This window comes from Protopterus annectens, chromosome 7.part0 (genome assembly GCF_019279795.1).
Source record: "Protopterus annectens isolate FY-2018-M chromosome 7.part0, PAN1.0, whole genome shotgun sequence".
Lineage (NCBI taxonomy): Eukaryota > Metazoa > Chordata > Ceratodontiformes > Protopteridae > Protopterus > Protopterus annectens.
In genome coordinates, this window is record NC_056739.1 from 1,593,992,555 (window position 1) to 1,594,016,112 (window position 23,558).

The window sequence follows — 23,558 nt, forward strand, 5'->3', positions numbered from 1 at the left end:
ATACTGCGTCGTTCGAACTAAAATTAAACAAGCCTTTCCTCCAAATTTAACCAATCGGTGGTTTAGGGTAAGCCACCCCTATCCTGTAGTCGTGGCTATCCCTGTTAAGTTTTTTAATTTTTTGAAGGTTAACCTTAGCCAAATGTTCGTCTATACTTAAGAATATCCGGTCATATTCATACTTATATCTGTTGAACTGCATGTCAGCAGATATGGATCTATCCAGTTCAGTAATGTATTGGCTTAACTCATCGATCCAGACATTGTAATGTTTGACAAATAAAGTTATAAGTTCTAAGCCTTGGTTATCAAATAAGTTAACTAACTCTTTGTGAAAGGTGGAGCCAGCTTCCAGGCCAGTAGGATAAGGAAACCGTCTCAGACCTTTAGGGATGATTTTCCATGTTAAACATTCGTTGAAATAAGCTACCTCTAATTGTAGCTTTTTATATTTCAACAGGCACGCATCAAAGTCTTTTAATTTAGAAGTAATATTGTCTTTATTATTTTCATTATCAACGTTCCTTAAACAGTCATTGGAATTCAAAACAAAAGATTCTGGTACCTCTGCCAAATAAAAATAACTTTTAAGCCAAGATGGTAATTTAGCAGTATCTTTTTTACCTTCATTTGTTGCAGTGGAACCCGCAATAACGGCTGGTAGTTGTACAATGCCGGTTGTTGCGTGTGGAATTTGTGTTGTACTCATTCTATTTGGTACCCCGCCAGTAATCATAGATGTAGTTGTTAGGTTTTCCTTAGTAAAACAGCCGTTGGTGTCCGAAGATACTCCATTTGGATTTACTGGCACAACTAAAGGAACGTCGGTATTGGTGTTAGACTGAAGTTGTTTAGAACTGATACCGTCTGTTGTTAATGGATGTGGAGTTCCGTTTCCGTTGAACAGGTGTGGAGCTCCAGTGGCTATGTGCGTTATACGTTCACTGGTATAAGTAACCATACCGGCTTCAGTCGTCGTTTCCTGGTTCTGGTTCTGATTCTGCAACTGGACCACTTCCGTGTCATGATTGTTAAGACTGTTGAATTTATGAAGTTGCAAAATTAAAGAATCCACAGTCTTTGAATAGGTTTCACAAAAATCACGGTTTTTACCATTTTCAGTGTCAATATTGTCCAATCTTGTATGCAGACTCTCGAGCTTCTTGTTGATAGTGTCCAATAGATTGCCAACGACCGGGTGTGCAGCCACATCCAATAAGTCCTCAGCTAAAGTATTAGGTGTGCGAAGTTTGAAAATAGCCGGTGTATCATCCGGTTTAAAGGAGTCAGAGTCACTGGTTTTACGGGATGCCATATTAAACTACAGAAAAAAACGGCAAGCAGCTCCAACAGCACTAAACCAATAAACCGTAAACCAGTGACACCAATACAATAGTTTAAAACTTGCATTACTGAATAAATAAGGAGACCACAAAATAACTTTAAGCGCTTTTCGTCAGGTCAAATACCTGACTTCTTCAGAATATTCACACACTTCTGACAAACATTTGCAGTTATATATTAATTAGAAACTAAGAGCCTGCTTTGCATCATTAATCAATTAAAGATTGTTAAAGGGCAAGTAACAAGTAACTAAGTGTACATAACAGTTAAACATAGATAATTAAAATATAATATATAAAATGTACGTGGTACATAAATGCAATCCACAGACCATAAACAATACTCATTGTTGTAAACTATAGTAGTGATGTTCATCTTTTTAAACTCTTTAATTTTAACAGACTAGAAATTGAGCAAGTGTCGTTTATGCCTGGATGACAATAGGCGTACAGCCTTACTTGCCATAGTAATTCAGCTTCTTCTAATTGCACAGATCTCGGACCACCTCTCTTATTGACTGGGATATGGTCTATAGCAGTAAATTTAAAACTGTGGTTAGAGTTAGTAACAACATGTTTAGCTAGAGCGTTTTCCATTTTGGATGTCTTAATTGCGTATAAATGCTCATATATACACTCTCTCAGCCTTCTAATGGTTTTTCCAATATAGAAGGCCGGACATTGTTTGCATCTAGCTAAATAAACCACGTAACGTGAATTACAATTTAATTTAAAACCTATTTTATATGTGCAATATAATAATGCCAGTAACTCTCTCACAGGCCCCTTTATCAACACACGTATCAGTGTGATTGATGACATTGATGGGACTGATGGGCTTGATACACCAGCAAATTCAGTGTTACCATTTCCAACATTGGCCGATGAGAATTGCAAGCCCACTTTCATCACTACGTTTAGTAAAGACAGTAGATTATGCATAGATATTATATTTAAGAATTGGGAACTGTTTAGAGCATACCCGGACATTCATAACAAAACAGGCCCTTGCCCCAAGATTGTATATAAGAAAGGAAAAAATTTAAAAGTATTTTGGAATTCAAGAAAAGGTGCTACAAGTTGAATGTAGGAATGCACAAATGTCAGAATTGCAATTACTGTAAACATATCGAAGAGGGTACACAATTTTGTATTAATAATTGCACATATAAAATAGGTTTTAAATTAAATTGTAATTCATGTTACGTGGTTTATTTAGCTAGATGCAAACAATGTCTGGCCTTCTATATTGGGAAAACCATTAGAAGGCTGAGAGAGCGTATATATAAGCATTTATACGCAATTAAGACATCCAAAATGGAAAACGCTCTAGCTAAACATGTTGTTACTAACTCTAACCACAGTTTTAAATGTACTGCTATAGACCATATCCCAGTCAATAAGAGAGGTGGTCCGAGATCTGTGCAATTAGAAGAAGCTGAATTACTATGGCAAGTAAGGCTGTACGCCTATTGTCATCCAGGCATAAACGACACTTGCTCAATTTCTAGTCTGTTGAAATTAAAGAGTTTAAAAAGATGAACATCACTACTGTAGTTTACAACAATGAGTATTGTTTATGGTCTGTGGATTGCATTTATGTACCACGTACATTTTATATATTATATTTTAATTATCTATGTTTAACTGTTATGTACACTTAGTTACTTGTTACTTGCCCTTTAACAATCTTTAATTGATTAATGATGCAAAGCAGGCTCTTAGTTTCTAATTAATATATAACTGCAAATGTTTGTCAGAAGTGTGTGAATATTCTGAAGAAGTCAGGTATTTGACCTGACGAAAAGCGCTTAAAGTTATTTTGTGGTCTCCTTATTTATTCAGTAAAGCAAGTTTTAAACTATTGTATTGGTGTCACTGGTTTACGGTTTATTGGTTGAGTGTGAGTCTTGAGACATGGTTGGGGGCCTATAGCAGGATACAACCTGAACCGCTGTCTTACCCAATGATAGCTGCACCGAAGTATCTCAGATGCGTTATGTTGGACTACCAGTCTGGAGGTGTGTGCATCCTTTATCAATATGGAAACACCACTGCCTTTGGAGCTTCGGTCCAAGTTCAGGGGCTGATAGGTGTGGAATGAGTTATAGCCTGGTAGTGCAGGGGTGCTTTTTGTTGCCTTGAGCCAGGTCTCTGTTACAGCACAAATGTTGATATTCTCCATTTTAAGAAGTGCTTTGAGTGAGTGCATTTTGAGATTTAGATTTCTAGTGTTGAGCAGTATTACCCTCAGATTGCATTTGTTCGTAGCTATTACAGTGGTAATTTGGTCTTTGGAACAGTGCCTAAAAAACGTACTATAGGGGTGGGAAGAGCCATGGCCAGTATCCAGAAGCCCAGAGGTGACAGATGCAGGCCATCTCTGGAAACAACATCGTGGTCTGTCAGTCATGTCATCCCTGGCAAACAGATACTGGATCCCCTTAGAATGACACCATAAACTTAGCAAATTATTGAAATCAATCATTTTCTGCTTGTACTGTGGTATCATTCTGGGTGATGGTAGGATGCTGCTCAGGGCTAGTGTCATACCTGCCTGGGTTACATAATCCAAGAGCTCCTCCATGTCTCTTTTCATGTAGTCCAGGGAGGTACATCTCAGGTCATTCACACCCACATTTACAATGACAGAGTCATATTTGTACCTGTTTTTGAGAGACTTGAATGCATGTGTTATGTGACAGATCCTGGCACCTGACAGGCAGCTGAATGTTACTTTCTCCTTATTCAGCAGAGTGAGTGGGACATCAGTGTGCCTCACTATCGAGTCACCTATGACTAATGTGTTGGGCATGCTCTTTTGCCTTGTTGAGTGGCACACTGTGTAGGAGAGTCATGTGTCTCATGATTAGTGTTGTGTTTTGGTGGTCAAGTGTGTTTCTACCTTGGAGGTCTCTGCTGTTTTTGTAGATTTTTATTGAGAGCCTCCGTGAAGGTAGGTGCGTGGTTTGTGTTTTTATGTGAAGGCAGTGCTGGTGTGTGTTCTGGAGGGCTATGTATTCCATGTGGTGTGGTGCAAGTGTTGACCTTCTCCTCTTGACCAGCTATTCTGGTCTAGGCTGGAGAGTGTGTGGCTTCCAGTTTGGATATATAAGTGCATCTCTCGCAAGTCTGACTGTTGGGAGGTAAGAGGAGAGGGTTGTCAGTGTACATGAGGCAGTTTCTACACTGCCTCAGGATGCCCAACTTCACCAGGTTAATAGGAGAAAGCACATGAAACTGACCTTTAGACATGCCTGGAGGGCTGGTCATTAATAATTGCAGAAGTACAATAATTATTTTACAAGAAAGAGCAATAGCCTGAATTAAACCACAATCCAGTCCCAGTAAACTCGTCCTACCCAAAGAAATTTCAGGAAGAGGGGTAGAAACATGCTTGGTTTTCTGTTTCTTTCTGAAAGAAAAATTTAGTCAGTTGTGTTACTAATGGCAGCAGGTGCTTGCCCAGTGATGGACACAGCATTCTGGCACAAAAGGAAACCTTCCCTGTTCCCTCTTCCAGGACCGAAATTAGTGCCTCTCACTTGACCACTGAGGAGACTCCAATAGCCACAGAGGATGCGGCTACCACCCCCCCCCGGTCCAAAGTGGCGGCAGCTGATACACCGGAGGGATATGGGGTAAAAGATGAGTGGTGTGAGGTACAACAAATGGCCACACCACAGTCAATCACCTGTGGTTGAGGCAAAGTGCTAGCCTGATGTGGTGGCAAAGACTGTTGACTTAACCTTTTCTTTTTGTGGCTAGAAGAATGACCAACCATGGGTCTGAGAGCTTGTCCATGGTCAAGCTAAAAATGGTGCATCTTTCCTGTGGAATAAAAGCAGCAATTGCCAGGAAAGCCTCCAGTCCACAAAAGATCCTTTTTTGACAGGAAAAGTACAATAAAAAGCACTTTACAACACTATGTCAGTTCCACAAAGCAACAATAAACAGTTTCTCCACAGAAAATAAGTTTTCAGTTATTTTACAATAATTTTCAACTGACAAAAAAAAAAAAAGTGTTCCATTTAAAAGTATGTTACACTCTTGAGACAATACATTAAAACACAACACTCCTAACTTGGTTTTCCCAAGGTAGAAAGTAATGAAACATCAACAAAATTCTTCTTCTTCTTTTGGCTGCTCCTGTTAGGGGTCGCCACAGCAGATAATCTGTTTCCATTTCTTCCTGTCCTCTGCATCTTGCTCTGCAACACCAACCACCTGCATGTCCTCTCTCACCACATCCATAAACCTTATCTTAGGCCTTCCTCTTTTCCTGTTACCTGGCAGCTTCATCCTTAGCATCTTTTTCCCAATATACTCTACATCCCTCCTCAACACATGTCCAAACCAACGTAATCTTGCCTCTCTGGCTTTGTCTCCAAACCTTCCAACCTGGGCTGACCCTCTAATATACTTACAGCTAATGCTCTCCACCCTCGTCACACCCAGTGCAAATCTTAACATCTTTAACTCTGTCACATCCAGCTCTGACTCATGCCTTTTTGTCAATGCCACTGTCTCCAACCCATATAACATAGCTGGTCTCACTACCCTCTTGTAGACCTTCCCTTTCACTCTTACTGGTACTCTTCTGTCACAAATCACTCCTGACACTCTTCTTCACCCACTCCATCCTGCCTGTACTCTCTTCTTCCCCTCTCTTCCACACTCACCATTACTCCGAACTGTTGATCCCAAGTATTTCAACTCATCCACCTTCGCCACCTCTACTCCCCACATCCTCACTATTCCTCTATCCTCCTTTTCATTCACACACATATATTCTTAGTCCTGCTGACCTTCATTCCTCTTCTCTCTAGAGCATATCTCCACCTCTCCAGGGCCTCCTCCACCTGCTCCTTACTCTCACTACAGATCACAATGTCATCTGCAAACATCATAGTCCACGGGTACTCCTGTCTGATCTCATATCTCAACCTGTCCATCACCATTGCAAATAAGAAAGGGCTCAGAGCTGATCCTTGATGTAATTCCACATCCACCTTAAATGCATCCGTCACTCCCACTGCAGATCTCACCACTGTCACACTACCCTCGTACATATCCTGTACCACTCTTACATACTTTTCTGACACTCCTGACTTCCTCATACAATACCACAACTCCTCTCTAGGCACCCTGTCATATACTTTCTTGAAGTCCACAAAGACAATGCAACTCCTTCTGACCTTCTCTGTACTTCTCCATCAACACTCTCAGAGCAAACATTGCATCTGTAGTGCTCTTTGCTGGCATGAAACCATACTGCTGATCACTAATCATCACCTCCCTTCTTAACCTAGCTTCCACTACTCTCTCCCATAACTTCATGCTGTGACTGATCATTTTAATCCCTCTGTAGTTTGTTCCCTAAAGGGAGCTTATCTGCCCAGCAAAGGAAAGCACAAACCAAAAGTGGTAGTAAAACTCTGAAGGGCTTCACACGCAAACTTGTTTTTACTCAGCTCAGCTCAAGCTGCTTAACAATTTGGATGAGTGGAAAGTGCACTGAACCTTTGGAAACTGGCAAGCATAGCAGTGATCAATATGATGAGCATCTGATGTTTCAAAGGGATTTCAAGTCTAAACCAAATATGAAGATGATAATGTATTAGTGAGTGTGGAAGTGGGACCAGACTTACTTATGTACAAACACACACACACACACACACACACACACACACACACACACACACACACACACACACACACACACACACACACATATTCACACACACATGCACATGCACACAATGGCAAGGATTTAGATGTTTATTTAAATTTTAAATTGATGCATAGATGTCTAACTATAAACATAACTTTCTGTCTGCACAGTAAAGTCATTCACTGATCTGGAAAACAAATAAATAAATAATTTTGAATTTACTAGTTTAATCTTATCTATGATTACAAAATATAACAAGTCATTATGACATAAAATTTAAACAACCACATTCATTGTCAACAAAATAACATATACATAAGCACATGCACAAACGTACTCCTGCAGGAAGAAACAACAGATTAGCTAGGATAGATTAACAAACTTTGAGGCCTCCAACCCCAGAAAAAGTGCATGTTCTAATTGTTATCCCTTCATCACCTTTGCACAAACTCCATTTGCTTTAGGACACAAGTTTTTGCACTCTGTCACAATGCATCACTATCGCCCACTACATAAACAGCATATTTAGCCTCCTGTATGTATATACGGTTCAACTTCATTATGTCGAAGTACCACATTATCGAAGCTCATTTTGACAACACCATAACATTGAAAGGTAACTTACTCAAACTCTCAGAATAGCAAAAACGGCTTCCGGGAATGCAACCACTTGGCCACCAAGGAGAACTTTGAGTGCAATGTCGGAGTTGGTATATTTAGTTAGGGGAAGTGGTGGTTGGCAAAGTTCCCCGTTTGGTGGATTTTGTACCATTTGTTTGGCTGGTTTTCAATGGTGGCCAAGTGGTTTACATACCCGGAAGCTGTTTTCTCTGTTCCAGGAGTTCAAGTGAGTCAGCTTTTGATGTTATGGTGTCAACAAAATGAGCTTCAATAATGTGGTATGTCAATTTAATGAAGTAAATCCATATATACATATATGTGTGCGTGTGTATGTGTGTGTGTGTGTGTGTGTGTGTGTGTGTGTGTGTGTGTGTGTGTGTGTGTGTGTGTGTGTGTGTGTGTGTGTGTGTGTGTGTGTGTGTGTGTGTGTGTGTGTGTGTGTGTGTGTGTGTGTGTTTGTGTCTGAAGCACTAAAGAGGAACAGAGTATCCCTCAAACATGGGCATGCACACGCACATGGACGTGCACACACACACACACACACACACACACACACACACACACACACACACATGCACACACACTAATTAAGAAATGGCTTAGTATACTATTCCTCTTATTCTGATTTGCTGTTTAATGCACATATTTTTAATTATTATCCTTTTATGCTTAGCCTGATCCTGTCTACAATTAGTAATGAAGAATTAAGGTTTTAAGTGCATAATATTTACAGATTTGCTGGATCCATCCTCATGGTGCAAAGGGATAAAACCTTGACTGCACCCTAGACAACTTATGTTGGACTACTGGCATAGGCGATGGAGGAACCAAGCAGGGAAGAATGGGAGTGAGAGGTCAGCACAGACTTGCCCATCCTGGATGGGTGGGTGCAGCCTAAGCTTTCTACAATAACAGTATTAAGAGGGCTGCAAGCTTTGCCCTGCAAGCAGTGTACCACTTGGTCAGAAGGTTGTGCATGCACGGACATCCTGAAGACAGCCATAGCAGAGCTAGCAAACCTACTGCTGGGAAGTGAGTTTACGGCATACTCCCTATCAGCAGTACAATGCTGTACCAGTATCCTTGATCTCCTCACCAGCCCTGGATGTGGGTCAGGTTGTACCCAAGGTAAGCTAATGCAGGTCAGGTAGACATTGAGTATAAGGAGAAGAGCTGGTAGTAACTGATGGCCAGCTGTGGAGATGTTAAAAAAATAATTAAAAAAATAATAATTTACAGACTTGGTTGGGCCTCACCTGAAAGAAGCATGAGCCTCCTGTGGGAGGCTAACCTCACCACCTGAGAGCCACTGCATTACAATTTACTTATACCTTAATCAGCATGCATGTGTTAGCTAAATCCAGATTTATAGGACTTCACTAGTATGATAACTGAAAACTTTATATCTTGCATGGCACTGTGACCACTGCAATCTACAACATGAAAACAGCGACAGCCTAGATAACCCCTTTCTAAACTGTAAAAGCACTTTCTGCATTTAATGTGGCTGCTAAAAAAGGTAAGACTGCTCTATTAATTGAATGCTGATATCCTATTACTAAACCACTATAAGAAAAAGTGCTAAACCTCAATCAATATTAGTCAACATGACTGGAAAATGTCTTCATTGCAGATGACTTACTAAGTTAACAAATAATAAATGAAAACAAACATAACCTTAGTTAATGATGCATCATTTTCAAACAATTCTAGTCATCTATAGCTTAAAAAGGCATTACTTGGTATGAGAAGATATGCTGAGAATTATTATTTTATCATGAAAAAAGTAAAGGCATTTCCTGAATTTAGCAGTCAAAGCAAACTTGGATTCAGCAAAGCTGTGTGTCATTATGCATGAAACTGTTACCAGACACAGGCACCTACTTTATGATATACAAAACTTATCAGTGTGACTAGTGAGGTATGTTGAACCCAAATCCTGAAGTTATAATAAAGTAAATGCAACTAATGCATCAATAAACTTCATAGAGGATGTCACAAAACAAGTTTCTAAGCAGGATGCAAAACCTACAACTATGCCTACTTTTAAAGCAGGAACCAGAATAGTTAAATCTGAGCGATCAGCAGGCATGCCATGACAGATGTTTTATTTCTGACATTTGTAAGTTCAAAATACAGATATTAAACATTACCTTTGTGGTGTCCAAATGTTCTAATTTCAGTATTTCCACAGCTTCATGCTCCTCACTGCTGACATCTTCCATATCACTGTCATCATCTTCCTCATCCTGTGTTGACTCCCGTTTTTGTTCTTTAATTTTCATGTTGTTTCCCTTTCTTTGTGCCCCCATATCTGATAAACATTCCAGAGTTGTGGCATTCTTTCTTCCATATCCAGACTCATCATTTGGAAAACCCTCTACCTCCCCACTGCAAGAAGGACTATCAATGCCACTGTCTCTGTTTGGCATTTTGCCATTTCCATTTTGTTCCATGGCTGAACCCCCTCTGTTTTCATTTTGGTCTTTAGGCTGGCCATCAGTTTGATTTATTCTACTGTGATCTCGCCGAGTATTTACATCATGCATGCCAAGTTCTATCATTTTCATTATGTCAGAGTCAGAAAGTTCAACTGTTTGTACAATCTCATCGGATGTACCCACCTCACATGAGTCTGATGCTGAATAGTTACTAGATATAGATTGTTCAGGGTCGATTCTTTCAGAAGAGTTTAAAGCAGGCTCCATATTAACAGGTGAGATTGGTTGGTCCTTTGTATGATTTTCTGGTGGCTGGCTGCAAGTTGGAGCAATGGAATAATGTATTAGAGGCATGAAGTATTAAGGACCATTAATTCATTAATTACTTTACCATATATTGTCTGCTCTGCAAATAGTTTACAGGGATATTTTAAGCTGAAGTGATCTCACATGATCCATCCAAAAAATAGGCTGAACTGCAGTTTTATTTTGTGATACTGTGATTTGCAAATTTACAAAGATGAGTCAGTCACAAATAATCTACTGTTTATAGCAAAACAATACAATAAAATACAATATTTATAATTCCTGTAGGTCTGTAGTGATTTTTTGTTTACTTTTAACACTGTTAATTTTATAAATGCACCTATTTTAGAATAAAAACAGCATTTGAAATAACATTTCACAAATGTTTTAACAAAAAAAGCTTACTACAGTTTCATTGTTTGACTGTTAAGGCACTACACAACATATACTTTTAGGGGTAGTACTCTGTTAATGTTATCTGGCATTAGCAAAATTAACAACATTAACCACTACAACAGCAGTAAATCAAGGCAAGGCAACACCTAAAAGTATATGCAGAAAATGTACAGCACAAACTAACACACAATGTAAGGCATTAAGTATCTCATTATGAAACAAGGTCAAGTTAAAATGTAAAAGAAACCTGCAGAGTACCTATCATCCTATGGATTAAAAGATTTCTACCTAGACAATTCTTCCAGATATCCAAACTTGTGTGATGTAGTACAACTCAACCAATATGGTTTTAACACTCCTTCATACAAGTCCTAGTGCTGATTGCCCTGCATAAATGGTACATTTTATCATTCCTTCTGAGCCTCAAAAGCTGAGGTGCATTTACAAACACATTACAGTTCCCTCCCCTTTATATATACACAATTCAAGTGAGAACTTCCAATGTGATGCAATGTAGACTCTAAAACATAAAAGAACACAGTTTCCCCTTCCTCAGTGCTATAGTAAAAACATTTCACATTTCAATTAAATAGTGTAAAACAATTAATCATATGACACAGCCAACCATTGAAAACATTCTAATAAACAAATAATATAATTTCAGTTAATGCAGCTTATGCTGCTTCTTAATTAGAACAGGCTTCAAGCTTACTGCACTATTAATCCCTGGGTAGACATCTGCTTGCAGTTTTATTATCCAGGAATACTTTATATTTTCCGGCATATTATTGGTGTCAACCCCACTCATACTTTGCTGTATGGTCTTTATTACCCTAAATTTAAAGTTATGATCATTAACATTGTTATTTATATGTTTGGCCAGCGCGTTAGTGGGTATATTCCTTCTAATTTCTGATTTGTGCTCTATAATGCAGTCTTTCAATTTTCTACTACTTTTAACAACACAGAATGAGGGGCATTTAGTGCAGGTGGCTAGATAAACTATGAAAGTTGTATTACAAATAGCATAACAGTCAAAATTATAATGATATCTAGTGACTGGACAGATAAATTCAGTATCTGATGTCACATCTTCACAACAGCTACAGTTGTAACATGGAATTGTGCCTTTCTTGGTAGTTCTAACAGCAACATTAATGCCATTAGGCTTAAAATCTTTATAGCACAATTTCTGCTTAAGGCTTCTTTCATTCTTATATGCAAAATATGGCCTTTCAGTTATGATGTTTCTAAGTTCAGGCATTGATAACAAGATATTTCAATTATTTTGTAGTATACTCTCTATCCCCTTAGATCTAGTATTATAAGTTGTGACATATCTCAGTTTTCGATTTTCAGCATTAGAATTACTTGTTATCTGCCTTCCTTCACTAAAGAGTGGAGCTGTCGTATCCAATCTCTCTTTTAAAACACTCTCTATTATAACATTTATACTTTTGTAAATCATAGCCCCTATCAGAAAATTCTTGCTTAATATTTTCCATTTGTTTTAAACATTCATCCACATCAGTATTTAACCTACTAACTCTACAAAACTGGCTTTTCACAATACTTTTAAATGTATGGGGGGCATGCATACTGTGTCTATGTGTATATCTGTTAGCATGAACTGATTTCCTATGTGTAGGTGTCTGTATTTCTCCATTCATCATAGACAAATTCATATCTAAAAATGCAATATTAGTATCTGATACTTTCATTTTAAAATGTAAAAATTCTGTTGTCACTTCCAGATATTCAATAAAATTCATTAAACTTTCTGTAGTACCTTTCCATAAAAGGAAACAATCGTCTACAAATCTTTTATAAAATAGCAAGTTAGGATCATAAAATTCATTTCCTTTGTAAACATATTTACTCTCCCATTGATTCAATACAATGTTTGCATAAATATTGGCTATGGGAGTACCCATGGCCACCCCAGAGATCTGTAAGTATGGTCTATTGTTAAAAATACAAATATTATTTGTGAGAATAGCACCTATTATTTCACAGATTGTGGCTATTTTCCTTGCCATCACATTTGTATTACTATTCAGGAACTCACGAATACTTTCTGGTCCATAGTCATTTGGTATAACCATAAATAACGAATTAATGTCCAATGTTGCCATAATAAATCTGTCATTTTTATTATTATTAATCCAGTTAAACAGTTGTCTAAAGAAATCTCTGGAATCTTTTATAACACTTTTACATTCATTTATGTACTTACTTAAAATTCTTGTATATATGTATTGATAAAGGTTCCGTGATCCAACCCCTTCCTGAGACTATTGGTCTCACTGGGGGGGACTACCATGGACTTATGGATTTTTGGCAATCCATACATAATAGGCAACATTGGACATGTAACAGTAAAGTACGTAAATTCTTTTAAAGATATATCACCCTGTATTTGAAGATCATAAATAAACATGTTTACACTAGAAATACACTTTTTATCTCATTAAAATCCATTACTTTAAAAGTGGTCTCATCATTTAAAAATTGTTCCATTAAACTCATATAGTGTGTTCTATCAAACAACACAATAGCCCCACCCTTGTCAGCTTGCTTAATTATGAGGTCTTTATCTTTCTCCAGTTTTTCAAGAGCTTCAATCTCTTCTTTACTTAAGTTATAATATTTATACCCATTTTTACTATTAAACAAGCCCCTTAATTCAATTTCACACAACTCTTCAAAGGCAGAAAAATAGGTCAATTATAAGGAATAAAAGTACTACTTTTTTATATATACTATTAGCAGTAAACTGATTGTCTTTGTATAATAATTTCAGGCTTAAATTCTGAACAAACAATTTCAGGTCAGTGATGGCATCAACAATGTTACCCGTGCAACTGGGTGTGAATTGTAAACCTTTGATCAAAACAGCTTTATCTGCATCAGTTAAAATACAACTAGAAAGATTCACAATATTAGAGTCTTTATTTATTTGCGTACCATCTTGTTCTTCAAAAGTGGGCTCTCATTCTTCCTCTTCAACGTATCCGAGCATTGTCTCGATCTCCGTCTCGTTGTTTGCTTCTCTTCCACATTTATTCTGACCAGTAGCTTGATTTGCACTGGCTTGAACTGTTTTAAAAAAGCTGCCAAGCAAAAAAGACGAAAAATTGCAAGGGACGTAAATGATTATAAATTGGGGCAGATCTTTGTTTGGCCCAAGTCTAAACCTTATGTTAATAACAGTATCCAAAGGACTGCTAGTAAATTGGATCAATTGGATACATTTGAAACGGATAATGTCCATCCCTCTATCTCTATGGCAACAACTTATAGTAAAAGTGTTGGACATATTGGCAGTGGGTCATCTGTTGTGAGAATTTCGAACGATGAGGCGGCATTGCAGGACACCAATCAGAGCACTATTATTGCTCCAACAGGAAGTGACATGGTATCAGAAGAACCTGCGACTGAGAATGGAGGTGCTGTATCTAATGTAGAGCAGAAGGACTGCTCGGCAGCTTTTTTCAAAACAGTTCAAACCAGTGCAAATCAAGCTACTGGTCAGAATAAATGTGGAAGAGAAGCAAACAATGAGAGGGAGATCAAGACAACGCTCGGATACGTAGTAGAAAAGAAGATGGGAGATGAGCAGTTCTGATTCGGATCATGATGCATCTCAACTAACCCAGAATTTACTGTGAGACAGAAAGTACAGAACAAGCTGGATATGAGGAAAAGGTCCACCTGGACATTTGCAAACTTGGAGAAGGCATATGACAAGGTCCCAAGAAAGCTTATTTGGGCAGGTCTGTGATGGTTCAAAGTCCTGAAAACATTTAAGCATGTGTAAAATTAGTGCAGGCTATGTGACAGACATACAGTGTTCAGACTTACAGAGGGGTTCTTAGTGGGAGTGGGTGTACATCAGGATTCAGCTCTGAAAACCAGTCATGAAAATGATGAACTACATAGCAAACAAGTCAGAGGGGAAATAACAGCAAAGCTACAGTACCTCTCAATCACTTAGAGCAAAAAATATGGACAAAGTCCAAAATGATGGCAGGACAAATAGGGGCAGATTTTAAATATTGCTCTTACAAACTTAGAAAGTTGATAGAATAATAGGTTTTGTATTAGCATGAATTTTCTGAAGGATGTGGTGTCTTAAACTCAAATGTTTGTCATTATTTAATGACTTCAATCCTTAGCTATTTGCCAAAAAGATACAGATTTTAGAAGGTTCACACCAAAAATATGAAGCAAAAATCTGGACATTCTGCGAAAAACTGTACAGTTGAGAGGTATGATACTGTATGTAGACAATGTGGCATTACACACAAATATTGAACAGGAAATTCATAAAATGATAAAGGAATGAAATTCAAAACTGAAGGCACATGGGATGAAACAGAGTCCAAACACTGAATAAATCATCTGGAGCTGAAAATTGAGATATCAGTTACTGAGAGGGGTGGTTGAGGAGAATGGAAGCCTGAGTCTCTAAGAGGATGTCAAAACTACAATCTAAGAGGAGGTCAAAACTAGAATCTGAAGTGGTGCAGCCAACTGGCACAGAGTGTCAAGGATAGTGTGTGTCAGATGAATGTGAAAGAAGTTGAAAAGTAGGATGTATAAAACAGTGGTGTGATCAGTACTTCTGTACTGCACAGAAACATGGGCAGTGAAAAAAAAAATCAGTTGAGGAAGCTAGTGGTGACAGAGGTATGTAGTAGGAGGCACACAGTGCAACAGACAAATAAATAATGATATCAGTACAGAAGCCAAAGTAGCTCCAGTTGCAGAAAAGGTCAAGAGAACAGATTATGGTGGTTCATGGACATGGGCAGGAAATCAGAAGATGATCTGGTGAAGAAGATTTGAAAGATGACAGGAGGAAGTCAACAGGAAATGATGCTGTCCAGTCAAGAGATGGGTGAGCTGCATGAGAGAAGACCTGTGAGAGTCAGACATGACTGTTGAAGAAGGTAGGAGGGGTGGCAATGAATCAGGAGATGGGATGATGGTTGACAAGACACCCTGACACCATGTAGAAAACATGAGGTTAATGGTGATTTATAAAGAACAGCTGGTATGTCCTTTTCACTGTAAAACACCCTTAAAGGAAAAGCACCACTGTGAATTATCTAATCCCTGTAACTCCAAAGAGTAAATATACTTAAAGGAACCTTCTGCCTCTTGTCCCCATAAACAAGTTGAAATATCAATGTAGTGACATCCATTAGCCTAAGCTCTGGAGGGCAGTGTAGGTGTCTGCCATAATGTATAACACACAAAGGAAAACCAAAACATCTTAACCGTGGGAAGCCTTCCCAGTAGTGTCAAGTATAACTACTGCCATGAATCGTACCACACATATAGTTGGTGCCAGACTGCCTAAAAGCTGACATCCAACATTTTGCCAGGAGATTGAGGCAGGAAAATACCAGATACCTGGGAATGCATTTGTACCAAGGTCTCATACCACACATTTGGTACACTGGGACAATCACAATTAAGAACATTAACATGCAGCCCTGAAAACCCTACAGATTTTGTTAAGTTCTGCAACAATACTTCTGTGTCTTTGGCCTGGTCAGAAAGGAAGTATTTACTGGCAAACAGAAGAGTTCTGTCTCTTTTTGTTTTGTCTCATCTACTCAGTTGTATGGAAAAATATGCAACTGAATAGCTACACATATCACAAATGGAGAAAATGATCTGATGCATACAGCCACAGCCATCTGCAGCAGAACTTAGTTTTCAGCATAGACTAGCTCACTGCTCTGTCTCACTGCTTAATACTAAAAACATGCATGCTACAGGACCGCTGTGTTTTTATAATCTAAGGGACCATTTTCCTTATCATTACTGCAGTACACATTACTGTCATGTGCCACAGGCCTTCAGTTGCTACTTGAAAGTGTGCAAAGGTGTTAAGACCATGTAGTGTCTTTGCCTGCAAAATCTAAAGCATTTTAGAAATCATCACTAACATTTATTAGTGTGAAGAGCAGTTTTCCCAATGAATAATTTAACATCTAAGAAGTTTACAGATTTTGAACTTTTAAAAGGGCCCACAATCCAAATAAAAAGCAAACCTGTCTAAATAGGGAAATATTATTACTTAAACAAGTTCCTTGTACCTTGACCACCTACTCCAAAAGAAATGTTTGTTAAAATAACTGTTAAGATTACTATATTCCATAATGAAAATTCACTGATTTAGTAAACCATTTTAAACCATTGCACGGACAGTCATATTTTAATGAGAACAATACCTTGATCACCTTCCAGCTCCACTGGTGAAGATGGATAATCCATACCTCTCAACTGACCAGACTTTTGCAGAATTTCCAAATTTTTGCCTCATAGTTTTATCTGTTACTCATAATTTCTTTTGTTTGTTTTCTGGCAAATCACTGGCAAACCACTTAGGATTAAAGTGACTAAATAATGACATACATTTGACCTTCATTCTTCATACCATCCAGAAAATGTATGTTATCACAAAACCTGTTAAATCTAGCAATTTTTGAAGTGTATAACAGCTATATTTAAAATCTGCCACTATTTTTGGGCCTTTATCCCCCTGTTCTTTTAGGCTTTGTCTAGATTTCTTGATCTAAGAATTTGAGAGGTATGGATAAAGCCCTGACAATGAACAAGGTAACCTGAATTCAATCATTTCACAAAGAAATGTATAATTATTAGGAGTGCTATATGTATTGTATGAGTACACATGCACACAGTGGAAAGTCTGTGTTGTCTGCTACTTCTCACGGTCTTCAGAACTATCAACTGGGTAGAAATACACCCAAATTCCTCCATTCCTTACACCGTGGGACAATGGCTCAGCCCCTATACTCACCTTAGTTTATATAGGATTTCCTAGTAGTCATACCAACTCCATCCCTTCAGAAAAAAAGAAAGATGGCTAAGAGGAATCAAAATTCTATAATTCTGGCAGTCAACTGAAAAGTTCTCAGATTGGGGTATATCACACAACTCCTGTCTAGTGTGAGTAAATCCAGTCTGTGGGAAATCCTGTGGATATTCCCTTTAGGCCAGTTTTAAAAGAAGGGAGAAAGTACAACTTTGTAAATAAACTTAAAATAACAGTAGATGTTCAAGTGATCACTGCTGTAGTAGCCTTAACTATATGGGTTATATCCTGCCAGGGATATAGCAGTTGGCCAGCTTCCAAAACTGCAGGGAACCTTCCACATGCTTAAACTGTTAGGGAGCTCAAACTGAGCTGACTGAAAGACAAGTTTAGATGCCAAGCCCTTCAGAACCTTCCTGCTAGCAGACAGAGGGAGGCTGACCTCTGAAAGTGCAATGCTAAGAACAAAAAAAAAATGTCCATACCATGGCATAAAAACACACACACCAAAAACAAGGGAGATGGAGGGGTTACTGTAGCAGTAATCATTCAAACATCTACTGTTATGGTAAGTTTGCTTACACAACTGTAGTATGTTCATCATATTGATCACTGCTGCAGTAGCTTTCGCTGTATGTGTAGATTACCCAGATTACTACATTTAGGAGGGGAAGGAAAGCAATCCAGGAGCACCAGGTGAATGGTCCTAGCAAAGCCTGACCTGGACAAAGAGAAGTAATCAAGCTTACAGTCTTTCATAAAAGTATGTACAGAGGACCGAGCAGCAGTTTCAAGAACACTTCTAGACTCCAACCCTTTCCAAAAAGCAACAGATGAAGACAAGTCCTTAGTAGAGTGGGTCTTGACCCTGCCAGCCTAGAATAGTTTTGTTGTGGTGGAATAGCAACAGCTTGGAAATAGGTTGTTTTGACACAGAATGTCCCATCGTCTTACCTTCACAAGAAATGAACAATTGATCTGAAGATCAGAAAGATCTAGTTCTATCAAGATAGTACCACAGTTGTCTGTGGACATTCATGTAACAAGTATCCTTTCTCAATCATTTTTAGGTTTAGGAATGAAATTGGGGAGATGGACTGTTTGGTTTAAAGCAAGCTCTGGCACCACTTTAAGCTTAAAAGAAGGATTAGGTCTCAAAAAAAACATGCTGTCCATGTGGAAAATGAGATAGGGTGGATTCACCATAACAGCATGCAATATTCTTCTTGCAGAAGTCAGATGAATCAGAAGAACTGTTATCTGTGTTAAGAACTTCAAGTCAGATAGGATAAATGGTTTAAACTGAGATAGTGCTTGCTTCTCTAACACAAAGATAAGATCCCAAAGACTTTACTTGTGGGCATCTTGTGCAACCCCCCTTTCGAAAACATTTTGAAATGAGATGGATTTAAAGAGGAGGATTCATGAGCAGACATGCTAAAATAGCTACTTAATGAACCTTGATAAAGGAATAAGAAAGGTAATGGCATAGTAAGTGAAACAAATATTGTAAAACCACAGAACAACTAGCCCTGAATTGGTGCTGGTTATGTTGTTAGCCCCAAATAGAAAAGCTTTTCCATTTGCTCATATATGATTTTCTAATAGCAGCCTTTCTTTCCTCCATTAATATTTGCTAGGTATGCTCAGTAAGCAGGTGCCTAAAAGTAATTAAGACCCTATCATCCAGGCAGTCAACTCAGGTTGATTGAAGCTGAGATTTACATAACACACTTGTTATTGTGTGAATCGATCCAATCTGTGAAGAAGCTTCTGGAAATTGCCTCTGGCCATTTCTAAAAAAAAGAGAGAACCGTGATTGCCTGGGGCAGAAGTGAGTTAACACAATGATCTTGGGGAATTCCTTCTGAATCCTCAGAAGTACCCTCAATAACAGTGAAGAGTGTGGAAAAGCAAACAGAAACATTCCTGTACAAGGAAAAAAAGGCATCTGTTTTCCCGGCCTTCTTGCATGGAGTCCTGGAACAGAACCTTGCTAGTTGATTGTTCAAAGAGAAGGCAAAGAGGTCTGCTTGAGGAACTCCCCACAGATGGATCAAATCTTTGAAGAACCCCTGATGTAGTTTCTGTTCATGGGGGTCTGCTCTTGTCCTGCTGAACTTGTCAGCCACACAGTTTTGCACTGATGGAATGCAGGATGCCAGTAGAGTGAGACTATGCAGTGAACCTATATCCAAAGTTATCAATGGTAGTCTGCAAAAGGAGTACTACATGGTTCCCCCTTGCTTGTTGATGTACCACATAACTGTGTTATTGTCTGTAACCATTTGAAGAGGTTCCAGGGACCAAAGATGATTCACAGACTTGATTGCTTTGGTCAGGACAATCATCTCCTTGATATTTATGTGCTTGCAACTGTATTTAATGCTCAGACCTCCTGCACTTTTATCCCTGCTGAAACAGCTCCCCAGGTAAAGTCTGAGGTGTCTATGGTGACTGACTGCTTTGGGCCAGGGAAGGAGAAGGGGAGAACTGAATTAAGGATATCTGTTGTCTTCACCAAATGATTTCTCTTGTGACAAACCCCAGCACTGGGATTTGAAAATATAAAGGGCATTGGTGTTAAGACCAAAGACCTTCCAGATACCATAATATCTTTCTCAAGTGGAGTCTTACCAGAGGTATCATGAGAATCACAGAAAAAAGCCAGATTCAAAATATTGAATTAGATATAGATCTATTTATTTTACTCTGAAAGAAAGGTTGCATGAAATGAGGTATCTAGTTGACATCCCAGGAACACAATCCTGTGTGAGGATGTCAGGAAAGACTTTTGAATGTTCTCTTGGAATCCCAGATTGTGTAAGAGATCTCTCACCCAAGAGAGAAAGATTCCCGACACTTTTTGACTATGCAAAGTTGTGCATGTCATCAATATATGGAAAAATGAGGATATCCCTGTAATCTGACATGAGCTGTAACTGGAGCTAAACAGATTGTGAACACTCTTGATTCAGTAGATAGTCTAAAGAGTAAGACAGAGAACTGCTACTGTGAGCCAGACACACAAAATCTTAAGAAACGTTTGAAGTCGGGATGAATAGATATGTCATAATAAACATCTACTAAGTCTAGTGTTACCAGGAAACTTGAAAGAGGAAGAAGAGCTAACAGATTGTGAAGAAACTTTATTCTGAATCTTGGCACTATGACAAACACATTTAAGAAAGAAAGATCCAGAACTGCTCTCTAAGCATTTTCTTTCTTTGTCACTAGAAACATCATTGAATAAAAACCCTTCCCCACTTGGAAAGGAGGAACTGGTTTTTATCACTCCTTGAAACAGCATGTGATGAAGAACTGGTGGAAATAAAGGAGGCTGACCTGGAAGATGAGGAATTTTCTCATACTGTTATCTCTAAACCTGAAGAATAATTTTCAGAACCCATGTGTCTAAAACTATCTGTTGCCAAATAGAAAAATTGAGATTTAGACTTTCTGTAAGAAAAAAAGGGGCCAGGGCAGGAGACGGTCATAAGGTCTCTTGAATAGTCATTCAGGCTTTTTGAACTGTCCTTGGATTTGGGAGTTCCAAGACTTTTTTTCCCTTTGAAAGTTTGGAAAAGGAGGGCTGAAAAATCTTAGATTCCCTTGATCAGCTTGCCCCTTTCATCATAATTTTGATCTCCTTTGCAGCAGAGAGGCCAAACGCTAAATCTCTATCCAAGAGTGAATTAAAAATGTCATTTTAAACATCATCTGAGAGGTTCTGAGATTGCATCCATGCAAACCTCAGATCAGTGCCAGTGGCTATATTCCTGGAAGAAGTACCAGCAGAGTCATAAATGCAATGGGTAGTGATTTCTGCAATAGACGAAAATATATTATTTAAAGCAGAGTTTTCATCACAAAAAGAAACTGTAGATAAAACATTAACTTTAACATACATGCCTGAAAATGTAAAATTCTGAAAATCAGAGTTGGGAAAGTATACACTTTTTACCCATACCTATCCACAATTTCCCCAGCCATATCAGAAAGAGTAGGATTAGAATTGACTAGGTGCTTAACAGCAATGGGATCAACTAGAGCTATAGCTGCAGGGCCTAACTATGGAATAGTGTATAGAAATTTAAAAGGCCGAGGAAGTGTATACATTCCATCTGCCTTTTTAAGGACAACTGCATGATAATCAAGAAAACTGCAGGAGACACACATCATCTAAACGGACAGAACAGGAGGAATGGGTGAAGGATATGGAAATTCTTTTTGTAACAACTCATAGTATTTTCTGAGGTGCTGAGAAACCTCAGTGTACTCCCACTGAAAACACTGGCATATTCTAAAAGTAATCTCAGAGAAAGTGAAATCCCCAAGGGGAGATTCAGAAACTCAACTCTCCTCTGAGTCTGAATCAGAAATCTGAGGAGAAAACCATGTATCATTGCACATTTATTTATTTAACATTTGTTGACAGGGAAAGTCTGACTAGGTTCCACAGATTCTGTTTTCAGCAGAGGCCCTGGGAGAAATGCTCCAGAAGCATGTCTTTAGAATGTGGGAGGAAACCGGAGTACCCGGAGGAAACCCATGCGAACGCAGGGAGACCATGCAAACTCCACACAGAAGGCACCCCAGCTGAGAATCGAACTGGAGAACCTCTTGCTGTTAGGTGACAGCGTTAACCGCTGCACCACTGCGCCACCCATAATTCATGCTGAAATTCAGAATCTTGAATTTCTTCAGAAATACAGGTATCCCTCTTTCTTTTATTAGAAGCTACTTTATAAGAAGGGTCAATAGCCTGAATTAAACTCTGAACCAGACCAAGTAAACTGCTCCTATCCAAAGAAATTTGAGGAGGAGTGGATACATGCTTGGTTTTGTTTATTTTTGACAGGAAAAATTGGGCCAGCCATGTTACTAATGGTAGAAGTAGCTTCCCCAGGGTTGAGTACAGCATTCTAACGCAAAAGGAAAACCTTCCCTGTTCCCTCTCCCAGGACTGACAAGAGTGGCTTTTTCATGTCAGCTGAGTGGACCCCAACAGCCACAGAGGAAATAGCTAACCCTCAGCCCATAGTGGCTGTAGGTGCAACACCAGAGGGATCCGGGGTAAAAGATGAGTAGTCTGAGGTATAATAAATTGCCAGAGCATAGTCACCCACCTGCAGCTGATGCAAATTGCTAGCCTGCTGTGGTGTCAAAGGCTGTGTGCTTAATTATTTCTTTCTTTTTTATGGCTGAAAGAAGGACTGATAATGGGACCACTAGTTTGTTACACTGTCAAGCCAAAAATGACACCTCTAACCCAGGGAAGAAAAGCAGCAAATGCAGGTAAGCACTGCCAGTCTACAAAAGTTACTTTTTTGATTGTAAATGCACTTTAAAACACTATGCCTGCTGCAAAAAAAGTGAAAGAAACACAATTTCTCTACAGAGAAATATTTTTATTTTACACCAATTTCAAAATGACAGGAAAAACTAGCATTCCATTTAAAAAAAGAAGTTATGTTCTTACCATAACGTTCCATCTGTATTGTTGATCTTCATTTATTCATTACTGATGGGTATCAGTTCCATCCTTGGAAATGAGTCATCCGTTATACCAAGCTAGCGCCAACCAAAAAACTCTTGAGCTAAGCTTACCCTTAGTGCCCCTCTCTCTATCACTTCAGATCAGGTTTTCCCTTAAAACAGGAAGAGAAAAAGCAGAGGCTTTATCTGATCAAGTTCCCCATTATAAGGTAGGGCCAAATCCGAACCTCCAGGAGTCTTTCAGAGGGGGATAGTGGGTGGGACGTAATGAATTAATGAAGATCAACAACACAGATGGAACGTTATGGTAAGAACATAACTTCTTTATCCAATGTTGTTAAACTTCATTCATTCCTTACTGATGGGACAGAGCCTCTAGCTACTATTTCATGGGAGGCCCTATGGAAGAATATTCCTGAGCACCA

General features: G+C 38.7%; 1 protein-coding gene across 2 annotated transcripts in view; it reads right to left on the bottom strand.

Annotated features, from left to right (window-relative positions):
- Nucleotides 1-23,558, bottom strand: part of FGD3 (FYVE, RhoGEF and PH domain containing 3) — a 1,715,774-nt gene that overhangs the window by 1,492,524 nt on the left and 199,692 nt on the right. For both annotated transcript variants that reach the window (XM_044078146.1, XM_044078147.1), the window contains exon 4: nt 9,792-10,395. In XM_044078146.1, coding sequence (XP_043934081.1) covers nt 9,792-10,395 — 604 coding nt within the window. The remainder of the gene's footprint in view (nt 1-9,791; nt 10,396-23,558) is intronic.